Here is a 13,231-nt window from a genome sequence, read left to right as displayed (position 1 = left end):
CAAATGCCTTTGACCCGTTCAAAGAGTGGGGCAGGTGTAAGATGATCCAGGGTTAGGAGGCAGCATCCGCCAGCTCGGCTGGACGCCTTGTGCACTTGCTAACACAGGAACACAGTCTATGCGAGGGAGCATCCACATCTTTCAATACTCCTGCTTCCTTTGACCTTTTAAAAAGCAATAACATTTTTTTCTTATTCTGTAGAATGTTAAATATCATTATAAAGGTATCCAATTCCATTGGGTTTTATGGACTGTGAGTTTGATCCACAGGCTGTCAAACTTGATTTCCAATAGTCGTCTCTGCCTGCTGTAATGTGAATACATTTTAGCAGAACTGGGATTATAGTAAAAATAAGTAAGTGATAAAAAAAAAGCCTTCTTCACTGCAATTCAAATTGATTATAAAATGTGATCCTTATTTTCTTTCTTTCTTCTGTAACTATTAAGCCTGGATCATGGACTGTTGTGTTTTTGGGTTTTTTTTTTCCTGGGAAGGGGGTCCTCTGGGGATTTAAATCGTATTGCAATGGTCCACAGGGAAAATCACCCTTTATATCCTTTCTAAAAGGCATATATTTTGGGGGATCAAGTGAGTTCTCTGGTTGTTGGAACTGCAAGGGAGAGGCAAAGAGGAGATTCAAGAGCTTGCAAAGCCCTGCAGAATGACCTCCCACCTCTCATTGTCCTTTCTTGACCTATAGGAGATTTTACCGACTGGCTTATTCGGCCGTCAGAATATTCCTCACCGGGATCAGGGAGAGGGGACAACTTGCCAGCCAGAGAACTGATCCTGAAAAGCATGGGAGTGGTTGTTTAAGGACAACTCAACAGAAGTTGGGGAGCAAGCAGAAGAGTAACTGATTTGGCAGAGCCGCCCTGGACATCCTCTGTTCAGATGCCGTTGCTCAAAGGATAACGAGCCCAGGGACTCAATCAGGCCAACCGGCTCTGCAGCTGTAGCCAAGACAAGTCCACCTGTGCCCTGCCAGCATGTTCCAGGGTGCACGGGAGAAACTGTCCAAAACCTCCATTTCACTTTCACAGAATGACACTACTGAGTGTCACAGAGCTTTGCTACTCCAAGTGTGGTCCGAGGACCAGTAGCATCAACAGCGCCTACAGCTGGCCAGAAATGCAGATTCAAGGCCTCCAATGCAGATTCTGAGTCAGAATTTCTGGAGAAGCAGGGTGTAGGGGTTTTCACAAAGCCTCTAGATGATTCTGATGCGTGCTCAAGTTTGAGAGCCCTTGCTATAGATTGAAATAAGTCAGCAGGTGCTGAAGGAGATGACATTTTTCTTGAGTGTTGGAACTTGGGAGCCCCAAGTTCCTTTGGCCAGAGACCTGGAGTAAAAAGAGAGAGTTTTACCCTAATGTTCTGCTTTCAGGATTTTTAGGGGAGCCATAGTCACACCAGTGGTGGGATTTTGAGGCGATGCTCCAGGTGTCCCTAAGCAGGCAGAGTCCTCTGTCCTTTGTCAGGCTGTCCCCCAAACCAAGGCCTAGGAAGGATTTTGCTGGAGCAAAATCTTGCCTGATTCCACTAAAGAATCACCAGAGCTCTTAATGCTGCAGGTGTCAGGGCTGAGGGCCAGGCCCTGATTCACTGAATTGGGAGAGGAATTCTGGAACCTGCATTTGTAACCAGCTTGCAGGCAGCTCTGATGCGGGTATTTAGCGGACCACGGTGTTTAAAGCAACGCTCTGAGGCTCCATCCAAATTACCCAGGGTCTTAAGAAAATGACACTTCCTAGGCAGGTTCAGCGTGGGGCCCAAGATTCTGCATTTCTTCCTTCCTTTCTTCCTCTCTCTTTTTGTTTTTGTTTTTCTTTCTTTCTTTCTCTTTTCTTTTCTTTAAGTAAACTCTACCCAAAACGTGGGGCTCAAACTCACGACCCTGAGGTCAAGAGTCTCACGCTCTATTGACTGAGCCAGCCAGCTGCCCGACTCTGCATTCTACCAAGCTCCTCGATGATGCAGATGTGGCTGGACCACGGATCAAGCAATCTGAAGAGGAGGGATTGAAATCTGACCTTTTCAAATTTGCCTCAAAATGAACTGAGGTGAAGAGAACAAGAGGGAATATTCCAAGAAAAAAGCAAAATGGGCTACTTGGTAATCAGACTATTCATGTTCTACACACACACACACACACACACACACACACACACACACACCCCTGACAGGGAACCAAATCAGAGCAGAGAGCATAGTGAATAGAAAAAGTCAGAGGAAAACAAAGCAACTTTGTGGGTCAAAACTGCAGAAATAAAAGACATTCACGTTACAGGTGGAGAGAAAAAAAAAATCCTTAGGTGCTCAGAGCACCCCATCAGCTATGGGAGAGACAAAATGACAGGAAATACCCACAAATACATTTGAGCTTCAGGCCACAGCAGGCACATCTGGACATAGTCACATACCCCTCAAGTGGAGGCACCTGGCCCAGTGGCCAGTTTTCCGACCAAGGACTGTGCCCCATGAAAAGTCATGGTGTAAATCCTCCACATTGAACTAACCTCCTTCTTTATAGAGGAAGAAGCTAGAACCCCTGGATATTTAAGACCTTGTCCCAAATTTCCCATTATCTGTGGCTGAACCAGAGCTAGGCATTACTTTGCTTGACTTCAGTGTAGAATTCTTTCAATGAAAATAAATGCTAGCTCGCAAATTAGGTGGAGCCTCAGAGTTAGCTAGGGTCTTCCCTTTTTTTAAGATTTCAAAGTCTCATTTCTACAAATTCAAAATCTGGTGTGGGAGTGTGGCTCAGGAATCTGCATTTTATGGGATTCTGATGGAGCAGGGGGGAGAAGGATGAGTTGCCAGGGGCTAATGGGCTAATGGCAGATCTCCCTTTGTTCGTAGACAGGGAATTTCAAGTACTCAGAGGGAAAACCAGAAAATCCAGTGGGTGTCTTCCTTTCTTCCTGCGAGAGTTTGTTTTGGAGATGTGGCTCAAAGGGGCCCGAACCACAGTTCCTAATCTGGCATTTGGTAGACACAGCACACCGGAGAATGAAATGGTCCACTAGAGATGGCAAATAGGTGGCGGGTGTTTGGGGGGAGGGGAGGGTGTCTCCTGGTCACTCTGTTGCGAAGGATTCTGAGGTTTATTTCTAGTGGGAAAGAGGGCTGCACGTGAAGGATGATTTCTGCCACCGGGTTCAGCAATGAGGTGAGGTGGCCCACCTGTCAAGCACGTGGTTTTACCAGCAAAGGGAAAAAGCTTACTTATTCTCTTTGGGTGCATGATAATCCCCCCAGGAGAGGATTGAAGCTGAGAGATTTTTGACGTGTGAAGCTCGAGGATCATGGAAACATGAAGCAAACAGCTTTCCGGCCTGCGATAGACCTCAGTATCTTACTATTTCACTGCCATCGGCTTATCTCAATGGTTTGGGGTAAATATCAGGGCATCCTGGGAAGGTTGTTTTCCTGTTTTCTTTTGTGACATATGAATTATTAATAAACTTTTTTAAAAAAGATTTTATTTATTTATTCGACAGAGATAGAGACAGCCAGCAAGAGAGGGAACACAAGCGGGGGAGTGGGAGAGGAAGAAGCAGGCTCCCAGCGGAGGAGCCTGATGTGGGGCTCGGTCCCATAATGCCGGGATCACGCCCTGAGCCGAAGGCAGTTGCTTAACCGCTGTGCCACCCAGGCGCCCCGAATTATTAATAAACTTTTAATTGCTAAGTATCTCATTTTTAAACCCGAAAGGACAGTATCATGGTACTGTCTTTTTGCTTTTGTGTACAGCGCAAGGTTTGTTTTTCACACCTTGTTTTGGCTCTCTGTGTGTTTGGTGTTGAAAACTGCAACAAATGTCCTGTGGTTAAGGGTCACAAGCCACAAAAAAGTGAACAATTATAGACAGTTGCTTTGTGGATGCTCTGGTTGTCTTAATTCGGTATTTTGAAGACCAGATGGAACTGCTTAGGTGTGGGGATAGCGTTGGTGAAACGTGTGATTTCTGAAGCCAGACCAGCCAGATTTTGAATCCCAGCTCTGCCACCGTTTAGCTGCCTGGCTTTGGGTAAGTTACTCACTCTCTTTGGGGCTCAGTTTCAACATCTGCAAAATAGGGACTATTGTCATAATATTTATTCTTAGGAGCCCCTGGGTTTGTGGTGAGGGTTACATGACCTTACACCTGTAAGGCTGCTTGGCACATAACAGAAATTCAATAAATATTAACTGTTATTATGTTTGTGGTGGTAGGTGGCTGTTGATACCTCTCTGGTTCCCTTATAGGAAAGTTCAGTGAGGCAGGTGTGAGAATCAAGAGTAGAACCAGAGTTTTTCACCTTGTCTAATTTATACAGAAACATTTCTTGAAGACCATAAATGTGCTGGATTCAAAGATATTTCTTGAAAAGGACATAATACATCAACAAGTCGGGGAACTTCAGTGCCTGAAAGAAAGGTGCTAAAGGGCTGTGAGAGCCCAGTTACAGATGGCTGGGCAGAGATGAGAAAACGCTCATACGCGAGTCAGGGTCGTCACAGCAAATGAGGTATTAAATACAGCAACTCAAGAGGCGCTCCCTTTAGCTCAAAGAGGAATAGCAATGAAACAGAATCAATTCTTTTCTCTGCAACTGCCCCTCAGAAGTGTTAGAAAAACTATCCGCCAAATGATTAAATCATTCATTGGCTGACGGTTTCCCAGTGCAACAGAACCAAGAGCTGGTAAATGTAATATGGATTTCCTGAGGGCAAACTAGAAATACAGATAATTATAAAATTGGTTACTTCAAAATAAGGCCTCTCTCCATGATCACAGTAACAAATGATCACATTTAAGTACTTGGAAATTCCTCAGGCTGAAATTTGCTCATGACCAAACTGTTTCTTTAAGATTTTAGTGAATTCTTAAAGAATTAGTAAATTGAAGGGAGGGTTGCAAATTAGTTGGACAAAGGGAATCAATCAGGGGTCTGGGAAAGACTTCCAATAAGAAGAAGGGTAAAAAAAGAACCCTTGAGCCACATTAGGACAGTGCTGTTGGCTTTTAGGGGAGAAATCTGGCTGAGGTCGTTGAAATGAAAGAGAGGGCATCACAAATACTTTTTTGAGCAATGGTAGTCACCACTACACAGTCTTCAGCCATTTATTCCCTGGACTAGAATTTTAGTTCGTGAATTTTGATTCAACATAGAGAAGACTCTTTCATTGTGAAGCACTTTAAATTGAGTAACAACTATAGGGTAAACTAATGCCCATATTTTAGATACAAATGTGTCTTACTCTGGCATTTTGTGATAAAATGAATATAAGAGTTGTCAGAGAATCTTTTCTTTGCGTGGCTTAGCGATGAGTGCAGGCTATTTTTGAAACAGGATCCCATTTACAAATACTAACAAACAATGCAACTAATGGGAAGAGGAAGGAGGGAAGGGACCACCTGGTGGTCTGAGTTCTGTGTAAATGCAGGCAGTAGAACAGAACTTACAGCTTTCCCTCCACCAGCTCCAGCATGTTCAGAACCGACCATTTTCATGCGACAAAACGGACTATAAATTTGCATGCAGTAGAAGGAGCTAATGAAGGAGGGTTGTATAAGTGGCCCACCGAAAGAGAGACATGTATTATCCCACAGCACTGCAAAAAAGGAGCCCTTAATTTAAAATCCTGTGGACTGAAAATATATTCCACAAGTCCAGTGGATTATTGTAATATTAATGAGGTTTAAGCATATAAATCCCAACATATGCAGATGAAAACATGACACTTAAGACACAGCATAATTGAGGAACACCATTAAAAATGTCAAATAATCTTAAATCTGATGCACAATTATTAAACATGCCCTATTAGGTAAAAAGACTTCCCAGTGAGCGTGTGGAGTACTTACGAATCTACGTGGTTCTCAAATGAAAGCAGAATTGGAAAAGGTGATGTCTTAAATGCACACTCAGCGATTGCTTCTATCACTTCCTAAAAATGAGAACATGCGTACATTCAGTATGCCAGAATGTAATGTGTATATACGTTTTCCCTTTGGGGTTACACACATTAACGTGGTTGCCTTTTTCATTCATAGAATTGTATGGAAAGGCCTGAAGTGGCTAGAAGGGCTTGTGCAAGCTGCTGGACTATACACTTTCTGATTCTTTTCTTTCTTTCTTTCTTTCTTTCTTTCTTTCTTTCTTTCTTTCTTTCTTTCTTTTTTTTTTTTTTTCTTTAAAGATTTATCTATTTTAGAGAGACAGAGAGAGCATGAGCAGGGGTGGAGGGGAAGAGGGAAAGGGGGAGAGAGAGAGAGAAGCGGACTCCCCGCGAAGCATGAAGCCCTATGCAAGGCTAAGTCCCAGGACCCTGAGATGGTGGTGACCTGAGCCAAAAGCAAGAGTCAGTCGCTTAATTGACTGCGTCACCCAGGTGCCTCTAGATTTTCTAATTCTTGACTTAACGAAGCAGAAAGAAAGAAGACTGGTTTGGTGAAGGGGAGACACAATTATAAAAGACAATCGTTCTTCTATTTGCTAATTATATATACATATTTCAATGAAAGAAGAAATCTAATCACATTGTAAAAAAATTTGGATGAGAGAAGGCAACAATTTTCGCCCATAGATTCACCCTTTGAACAAAACCACTGTTGGTATTTGGTTATATTTACTTCTAGTTTGTTTTTCATTTGTTTGTATAACTTGGTTTTGTTATAGTAAATATTCTATTTGTATTTTGTTGAACATTGTTACTGAGATGCAACCTTATTGAGATACAATGCAACCATTTAAAGTACACAACTGGATGGTGCTTAGTATATTCACAGAGTTGTGCAACCATCATCCCAATCTGATTAGGACATTTTATCACCCTGAAAGAAACCACGTACCCATTAGCAGTCACTTCCTCTTTTCCCCATCCTGCTCCCATGCACCCTGCCCAAGGCAACCACTAATCTACTTTGTTTCCATAGATGTTGCCTTTCCCAAACATTTCATATAAATGGAATCATACAATAGGTGGCCTTTTATGCTCTGGCACTTTTCACTTAGCATGCTTTTGAGGTCCATCCGTGTTGTAACGTGTATTAGTACTTCATTCCTCGATCTATATTTTTAAAGAATGTGTATGTCATAAGCTTTAATAGCTGCATAAAATTCTAGGGAGCAGTAGTATTATAATTGATTTAATCATTACCCAACTGTTGGACAGACATATTTAAAGAGCTATCATTCAGATAGTTCTACAAAGAACATCTCCATTTTTTCCTCGTATTTTGAATTACTTTCTGGGAATGAATTCTCAGAAGGGAAATTATTGAATTAAAGAATATGAATACTTTTATAGTCTCCCGCATTTCTCCAATTTATTTTTCATCTTTGATCGCCTAGAGTAATGTATGAAGGACCACATTTCAACGCATATCCAACCAGCTTTGGGCTCCAGGTTTTCCATGTTTTTCTTATTGAACCGGTATACTCACAACATTTGTTTTTTAGTTGCATTTATTCTTCTCATAGTCTCCTTTCAAGCAGGAATTTCTACTCTCATTCCTTTTCCACTATCTTCTCCACCTTCCTTAAACAATGCATTGCTTTCTTTATATCCATGTGAGAAAGCTATTTCCCTGGCCCTAGAGTATAAATAAGGCTTTCTAATTCTGTACTACATTTGCATATATCCTCTGAGAAGGATTTGCCTGCATGGAGCAAAAGAATCACTCTCACTGCTTCTTAGAAGTGAATTCACAGATTGCCTTTCATACATTATCAGTTTAACTTTTATGATAGTTGATGCCATCGAAAATAAGTGCACTATAAATAGCAAGCAACACCAAGACTTTAAATTCTTGATTTCTTTGAGGACAAGCTTCAGATTCAAACAGGCTTGCATTTGAATCTTAAACTTCTTAGATTTACAAACTGTGTGACCTTGGGAGAAATCACTTAATGCCTCCGTGCCTTGACTTGCTGATATGTAAAGTGAGGGTGATAAGCCTCATTCCATAAACCTGTTCTGAGGACCCAGGGAGAAAAAGTAAAGGATCCATCCATCTCATGATGAGTATATACTCTTCTTCTTCTTTTTTTTTTTTAAATTTTATTTATTCATTTGAGAGAGAGAGAGAAACAGAGCACAATGAGGGGGACAGGCAGAGGGAGATGGAGAAGCAGACTCCCCGCTGAGCTGGGAGACAGCTATGGGACTCGATCCCAACACCTGGAGACCAAGGTCTGAGCTGAAGGCAGCCGCTTTACCATCTGAGCCACCTAGGCACCCGGAGCACGTATTCTTAAATCAACTCAGGTTCCTTACGTGCTGGTGCCTCCCTCCTCACTCACCTTAAACCTTCCCTCTTAGACTCTTACTAATACAAACAAGAGCTACCATTAAATGAGCATTTATAATGTTCCCAGACACATATTTTAACTCATGCTATAAACATTCTCTAAGGAAAACATTATCCACCAATACAGATTATAAAATGGAGGCTCAGAGATATCAACCAATTTGCCCAAGGTCACAAAGAGGAGAATCCAAGAAACCCCAGGGAAATTTACCTGACTCTAGAGTTTATGTTCTTAACCCCTGCAGTAACTCTCATGTAGCTAATTAACCACCAAAGATCAAAGCCCTCAAAGTAACTGCAAATAGATATCCTAAAGAAAGTAGGTGTTAACTGTGAATAAAAAGGAGCTAGATTTTGTTGATTTCATAAATTTGGCCCTATTGTATCAGCTAAATGCAAAACACATTAGAGCTCTTCTTGACTTCTCTTTCTCTAGTGTCTTTTGATTGTCAGCAATCCAGTCCAAAATCTACCCAGCATATAACCACATCTCAGCACGTCTACCTCTATCATCCTGACCCAAAACCTCTGCAATAACTGCTTTTGTAGCTTTCATCATCATTCCCACATATTCACTACCCTTTCCTGGGAGATCTGTTGACAACTGACATGGCCATGTCCTTTGTTTTGGCCGTTGAAATGTGTGTGAAAACGACATACTGAACACAGGGTCTTGAAGGGCCACCGTGTGATTCTGCCATTTCTCTTTCCCCTCTGCCATGAACCCAGTGATATCACAGATTGGGCTGCTCTTCCCATGTGGCATATAGACGGTATCAATCAGAACAACAGCCAACATCTAACCTGAATAAGAAATAAACCTTTGGCTCTAAACCACTGAGATTCTGGGGGTGAGGGGATGGGGTGTCCTGTTATTGCAGCAAAACCTAGCAGAGGCTTCTACGTTTCCCCCTACATTGCATACCACAGCCATAGTGATTGCTCGTAAACACGAATCAGATTATTTCATTGCTTTGGAGTAAACCTTTCACTGGCCTTCCATTTCCCAGAATGAAATCCAAATTCTTTATTAGATCTGGCAGCTACTATCTCTCTAAATTCATCACCTTTTCCTTTCCCATTGCTCACCCAGATATAGTCTATTGATCTTTTCTTCTTTTCCTCAAATACACCAAGCATGAGTTCATTTCTGTTCATGTGTTTCATTTCTTTTTTCATCTTTGTTACTTCTGTTAGGAATTCTCTTACCTGAAAGCAAGACTCACTTCCTTAATTTTGGGGGTGGTGGTCTCTGCTCAAATGTCATGTTACGCAAGTCTTTTTCCCACCACTCTGCTGAAAAGAGCACACCTTAGCCCCCTTTTCCTTCAATACTTACTTATGTTGCCTTAAAGGGCATGTCTCCATGTGTCATATTGTGTGTTTATTTTGGTCTATCTCTCCCCACTAGACCATAAGCTTCTTGGAGATAAACACTGAATTTTCTCCACGACTCTGTCCCTAGGGCTTAGGAAGTGCTAAGGCATATTCTAGACATTCACTAAATATCCTGTTTTCTTTTTTTTTTTAAAGATTTTATTTATTTATTTGACAGAGAGAGAGCGCACAAACAGGGACAGCAGCAGAGGGAGAGGGAGAAGCAGACTCCTCGCTGAGCAAGGAGCATGCCAGGACCCTGGGATCATGACCTGAGGCAAAGACAGACACTTCACTGACTGAGCCACCCAGGTGCCCCGACCCTCATTAAATATTTTCAAATAAATGAATGAACTCAACATTCTTAACCGAAGAGAAACATCATTTATCTAGTTGCACTCCAGTTTAGTCTTCTACTATTTCAGAGGTCAGTACGCACTCCATAAAGCGCCCAGAGAGTAAGTATTTTAGGCTTTGCTGGTCATGTGGTTTTTATGGCAATTATTCGACTTTGCCTTTGTTGACCCAAAGAAGCCAGAGATAATATGTACACATGTGGATGTGCCTATGTGCCAACCAAACTTAGTTCATAAAAACAGGTGGTAGGCTAAATGTGGCCTGTGGAAGGTATTAGTCAACCCCTGGGCTAGTTTGTTCAGTGGCTTAAGCAAAGCTTGAAACTCGATTGTAACCACAGGCAAATGTTATTTTGTATTAAAGAAGTTTGAATATTGATTCCATACTCAATAGCCCAGTTAACTTTAACAATGCTGTGGCCAATATTTCCAATCAAGGTTGAGTGTTGCCTTAAGGAAAAAATCTTTCGAACATAAAAGTAAATAAAAGTGTAATCAGTCTTTGATAACTTTTCTGAGGATGACTGTTGTCTGTGGCTATTTGAGAATTAGTGCAACTGCCTTTATTAACGAAGGCTGACTGCAGACCTGCCCCAGGAGCATCTGGGCCAATTAGAGTCAGGCCTGAAAGTACGACGTGAGAAACCTAACCCTTCTCCCTCAGAAAGTGGGTGTTTTGCCTCCAGCCAAAGGGCTATCTCTCTTTATCTCTGGCAAATGAAATGTGAGTGTTTTTCGAGGTCTGCTCTCAGACTCATAGGGAGTTTGTGCCTTCCTCCATCTTCCCAGCTCCCTGCTTCTGGTTCTCTCTTCGCACAGCTGGGATGCTAGCAGCCAGAACAGCAGCTGGGCTCTGGGATCCCTGGGCCTTCCTGGCTGCGTCTCCTACTTCTCCCCTCTTCCTCCCTCTGGCATTCTGGTCCTCTGCACTTGACTTCGGACACCCTTCTCAGCACCCACTGGCCCTCTAACCGAGGCTGGGCCGTGTTTAGTTTGGGCCCCGGGTTTCTTCCTAGAAGTGGACAACAGGGGTTGTACGTGCAGGACATCTACAGTCTCTACCACGGCAACCTTACAATTGACTTAACTCAAACCCCTCCGTCCCATCCTGACTTCATAAAAATTCTTTGCACATGGAATACCACAACCATTACATTTACAGAAACAAAGCTAAAGTGTGGCTTTAAAAAATTCAATTATTATATCAATAACTAACATGTACAGAGCACTCACTGTGCGCCAAACCTTGTTCTAAGCAATGTCTCTGTATTAAGTAGGGTCTCTGAATGCTTACAACAACCCTAGAAGGTAAGAACTATTATCTTTTCCATTGTGCTCATAAGAAAGAAGCTAGGTCTGGTAAGGGAGCTTCTCCAAGCTCCTGCAGCCAGCCAGTCCTTGGGAGAGCTGGTGTCGAACACTGGCATCAGCTCCAGAAATGCATTCTTTTTTTTTTTTTTTTAAGATTTTTATTTTTATTTATTTGACAGAGAGACAGCCAGCCAGATAGGGAACACAAGCAGGGGGAGTGGAAGAGGAAGAAGCAGGCTCCCAGCGGAGGAGCCTGATGTGGGACTAGATCCCAGAACTCTGGGATCACGCCCTGAGCTGAAGGCAGATGCTTAGCCACTGCGCTACCCAGGCGCCCCTCAGAAATGCATTCTTAACTTCTACAGTCTCTTTTCTCTTTCCTCCCATCCTTTCCCCCCTCCCACTGTCCATCTCTCCTCACCTCCACCATAACTTCAGCCACTGGCATAGGAAACCTTTTTGAACCTTCAAAGCCAAAGAAAAGCACTTACTAGATTTCATCTAACAACTGTAGTTGGGAGCACCTGAAAAACTCAGAAGTTCTTCCATAGACCTTTCATTTTTTTAATGGCGTTTTAATCTGCATGGTGTGCATGATCATTGAGGATGAGAAGACCTATTATAAGCTTTAAGTTTGGTTCTCACATCTGAGCTATCATTACTGGGCATTGGATCGAAAGTACCTTACTGCTCAATTGCTCCTTATTAAGCCAAAACTGTTTTCAGGGACTTCTAACACAGGATTCAGTAATTTATAAACCATATGGCTCAATTACTAACCTCCACTGGGAAAAACTGCCCTTGAAATCCTTTGGCCCTGATAGACAACAGCAGGATGTATTTGGATATCCATTTTATATGACCATTTACGAAGCTGTTAAATTGCATCCTAAATTATTATTTTTCTCAAAGCTTTATTTTCAGAAATGCTTGATTTAACCGCATGCTCAAATTTAATATATTTTTGTCATTGATTTTATCACATTACCCACTTTTCCATCTTATACAATTGCTGGTAACAAAGGAGCTGCCTGAGGGGAGGAAAAGGAGCAATTTGGGGATGGAATGGGCGGGGGGTGGTGGTGTCCAGTGTGAGGAGGAAGGAGACTGAGTGGGAGCAGACAGAATGAAGACCAAGTGGCGAATTACTATGTCATAACCATCAGAAAGGCTAAGGCAATGAGGCAAAGAAATAGAACAGCAGATATGAGATAAATAATAAATAAATCCAGAGTGCAAAATAAAAAGTCTTCCATAAAGATGCTGAATTACAGCATGTCCCCGTTCTCAGAACATAACATTTTATTTAGGCCCATATAATAAATAGGTAGTAAATGCCCATAGGAACTTTCACTTTCGGGGATATGTCGCACAGAAGCTTTTCAGATTACATAGATTGAGAGTAGATAAATGGTGGGACATAAAAATGATGAACTTTTGTAATCAGTTTATTTTGCTGTTGTAGTATGTGCTGTGGCTATGGAGTACAGCCTAATTGCACCATGAAGGTCAGGTCCAAATACATGGGATAGTCAAAACTGGCACACGTTCGGAGAGTCTTTGCACTGCCCACCAATATAGCATACCTGGAATTTGACACATGAAAATGGAGAAAGGCAAAATTCATTTATCTGATGGGCAGAGGCAAGAAAGACTAAAATTAAAAGCTATGCTGCAATTTGTCTATTTGCTTGGGGATGGGAAGAGTCATTAAAACACACACACACACACACACACACATTTGTTGTGCACCTATTATATTCTTTTCGAAGTGCTTGGGACAGATCAGGGAACAAAACAAAAATCTCTATCTTTGTGGTGCTTACATGCTAGCAGAAGAGTAGAAGGAGACGGAATAAACAAGAAACATAATAATTAAGT

The 13,231-nt window shown here is 42.1% G+C and overlaps 1 protein-coding gene across 1 annotated transcript in view; it reads right to left on the bottom strand.

Annotated features, from left to right (window-relative positions):
• Positions 1-13,231, bottom strand: part of PLCB1 (phospholipase C beta 1) — a 686,722-nt gene that overhangs the window by 154,198 nt on the left and 519,293 nt on the right. The window contains 1 exon segment of the mRNA XM_034640285.1: positions 5,859-5,941. Coding sequence (XP_034496176.1) covers positions 5,859-5,941 — 83 coding nt within the window.

This window comes from Ailuropoda melanoleuca, chromosome 13, assembly GCF_002007445.2.
Source record: "Ailuropoda melanoleuca isolate Jingjing chromosome 13, ASM200744v2, whole genome shotgun sequence".
NCBI classification, from domain to species: domain Eukaryota; kingdom Metazoa; phylum Chordata; class Mammalia; order Carnivora; family Ursidae; genus Ailuropoda; species Ailuropoda melanoleuca.
The sequence above is the reverse complement of the archived record's forward strand: the minus strand, read 5'-3'. Positions and strand labels throughout refer to the sequence as shown.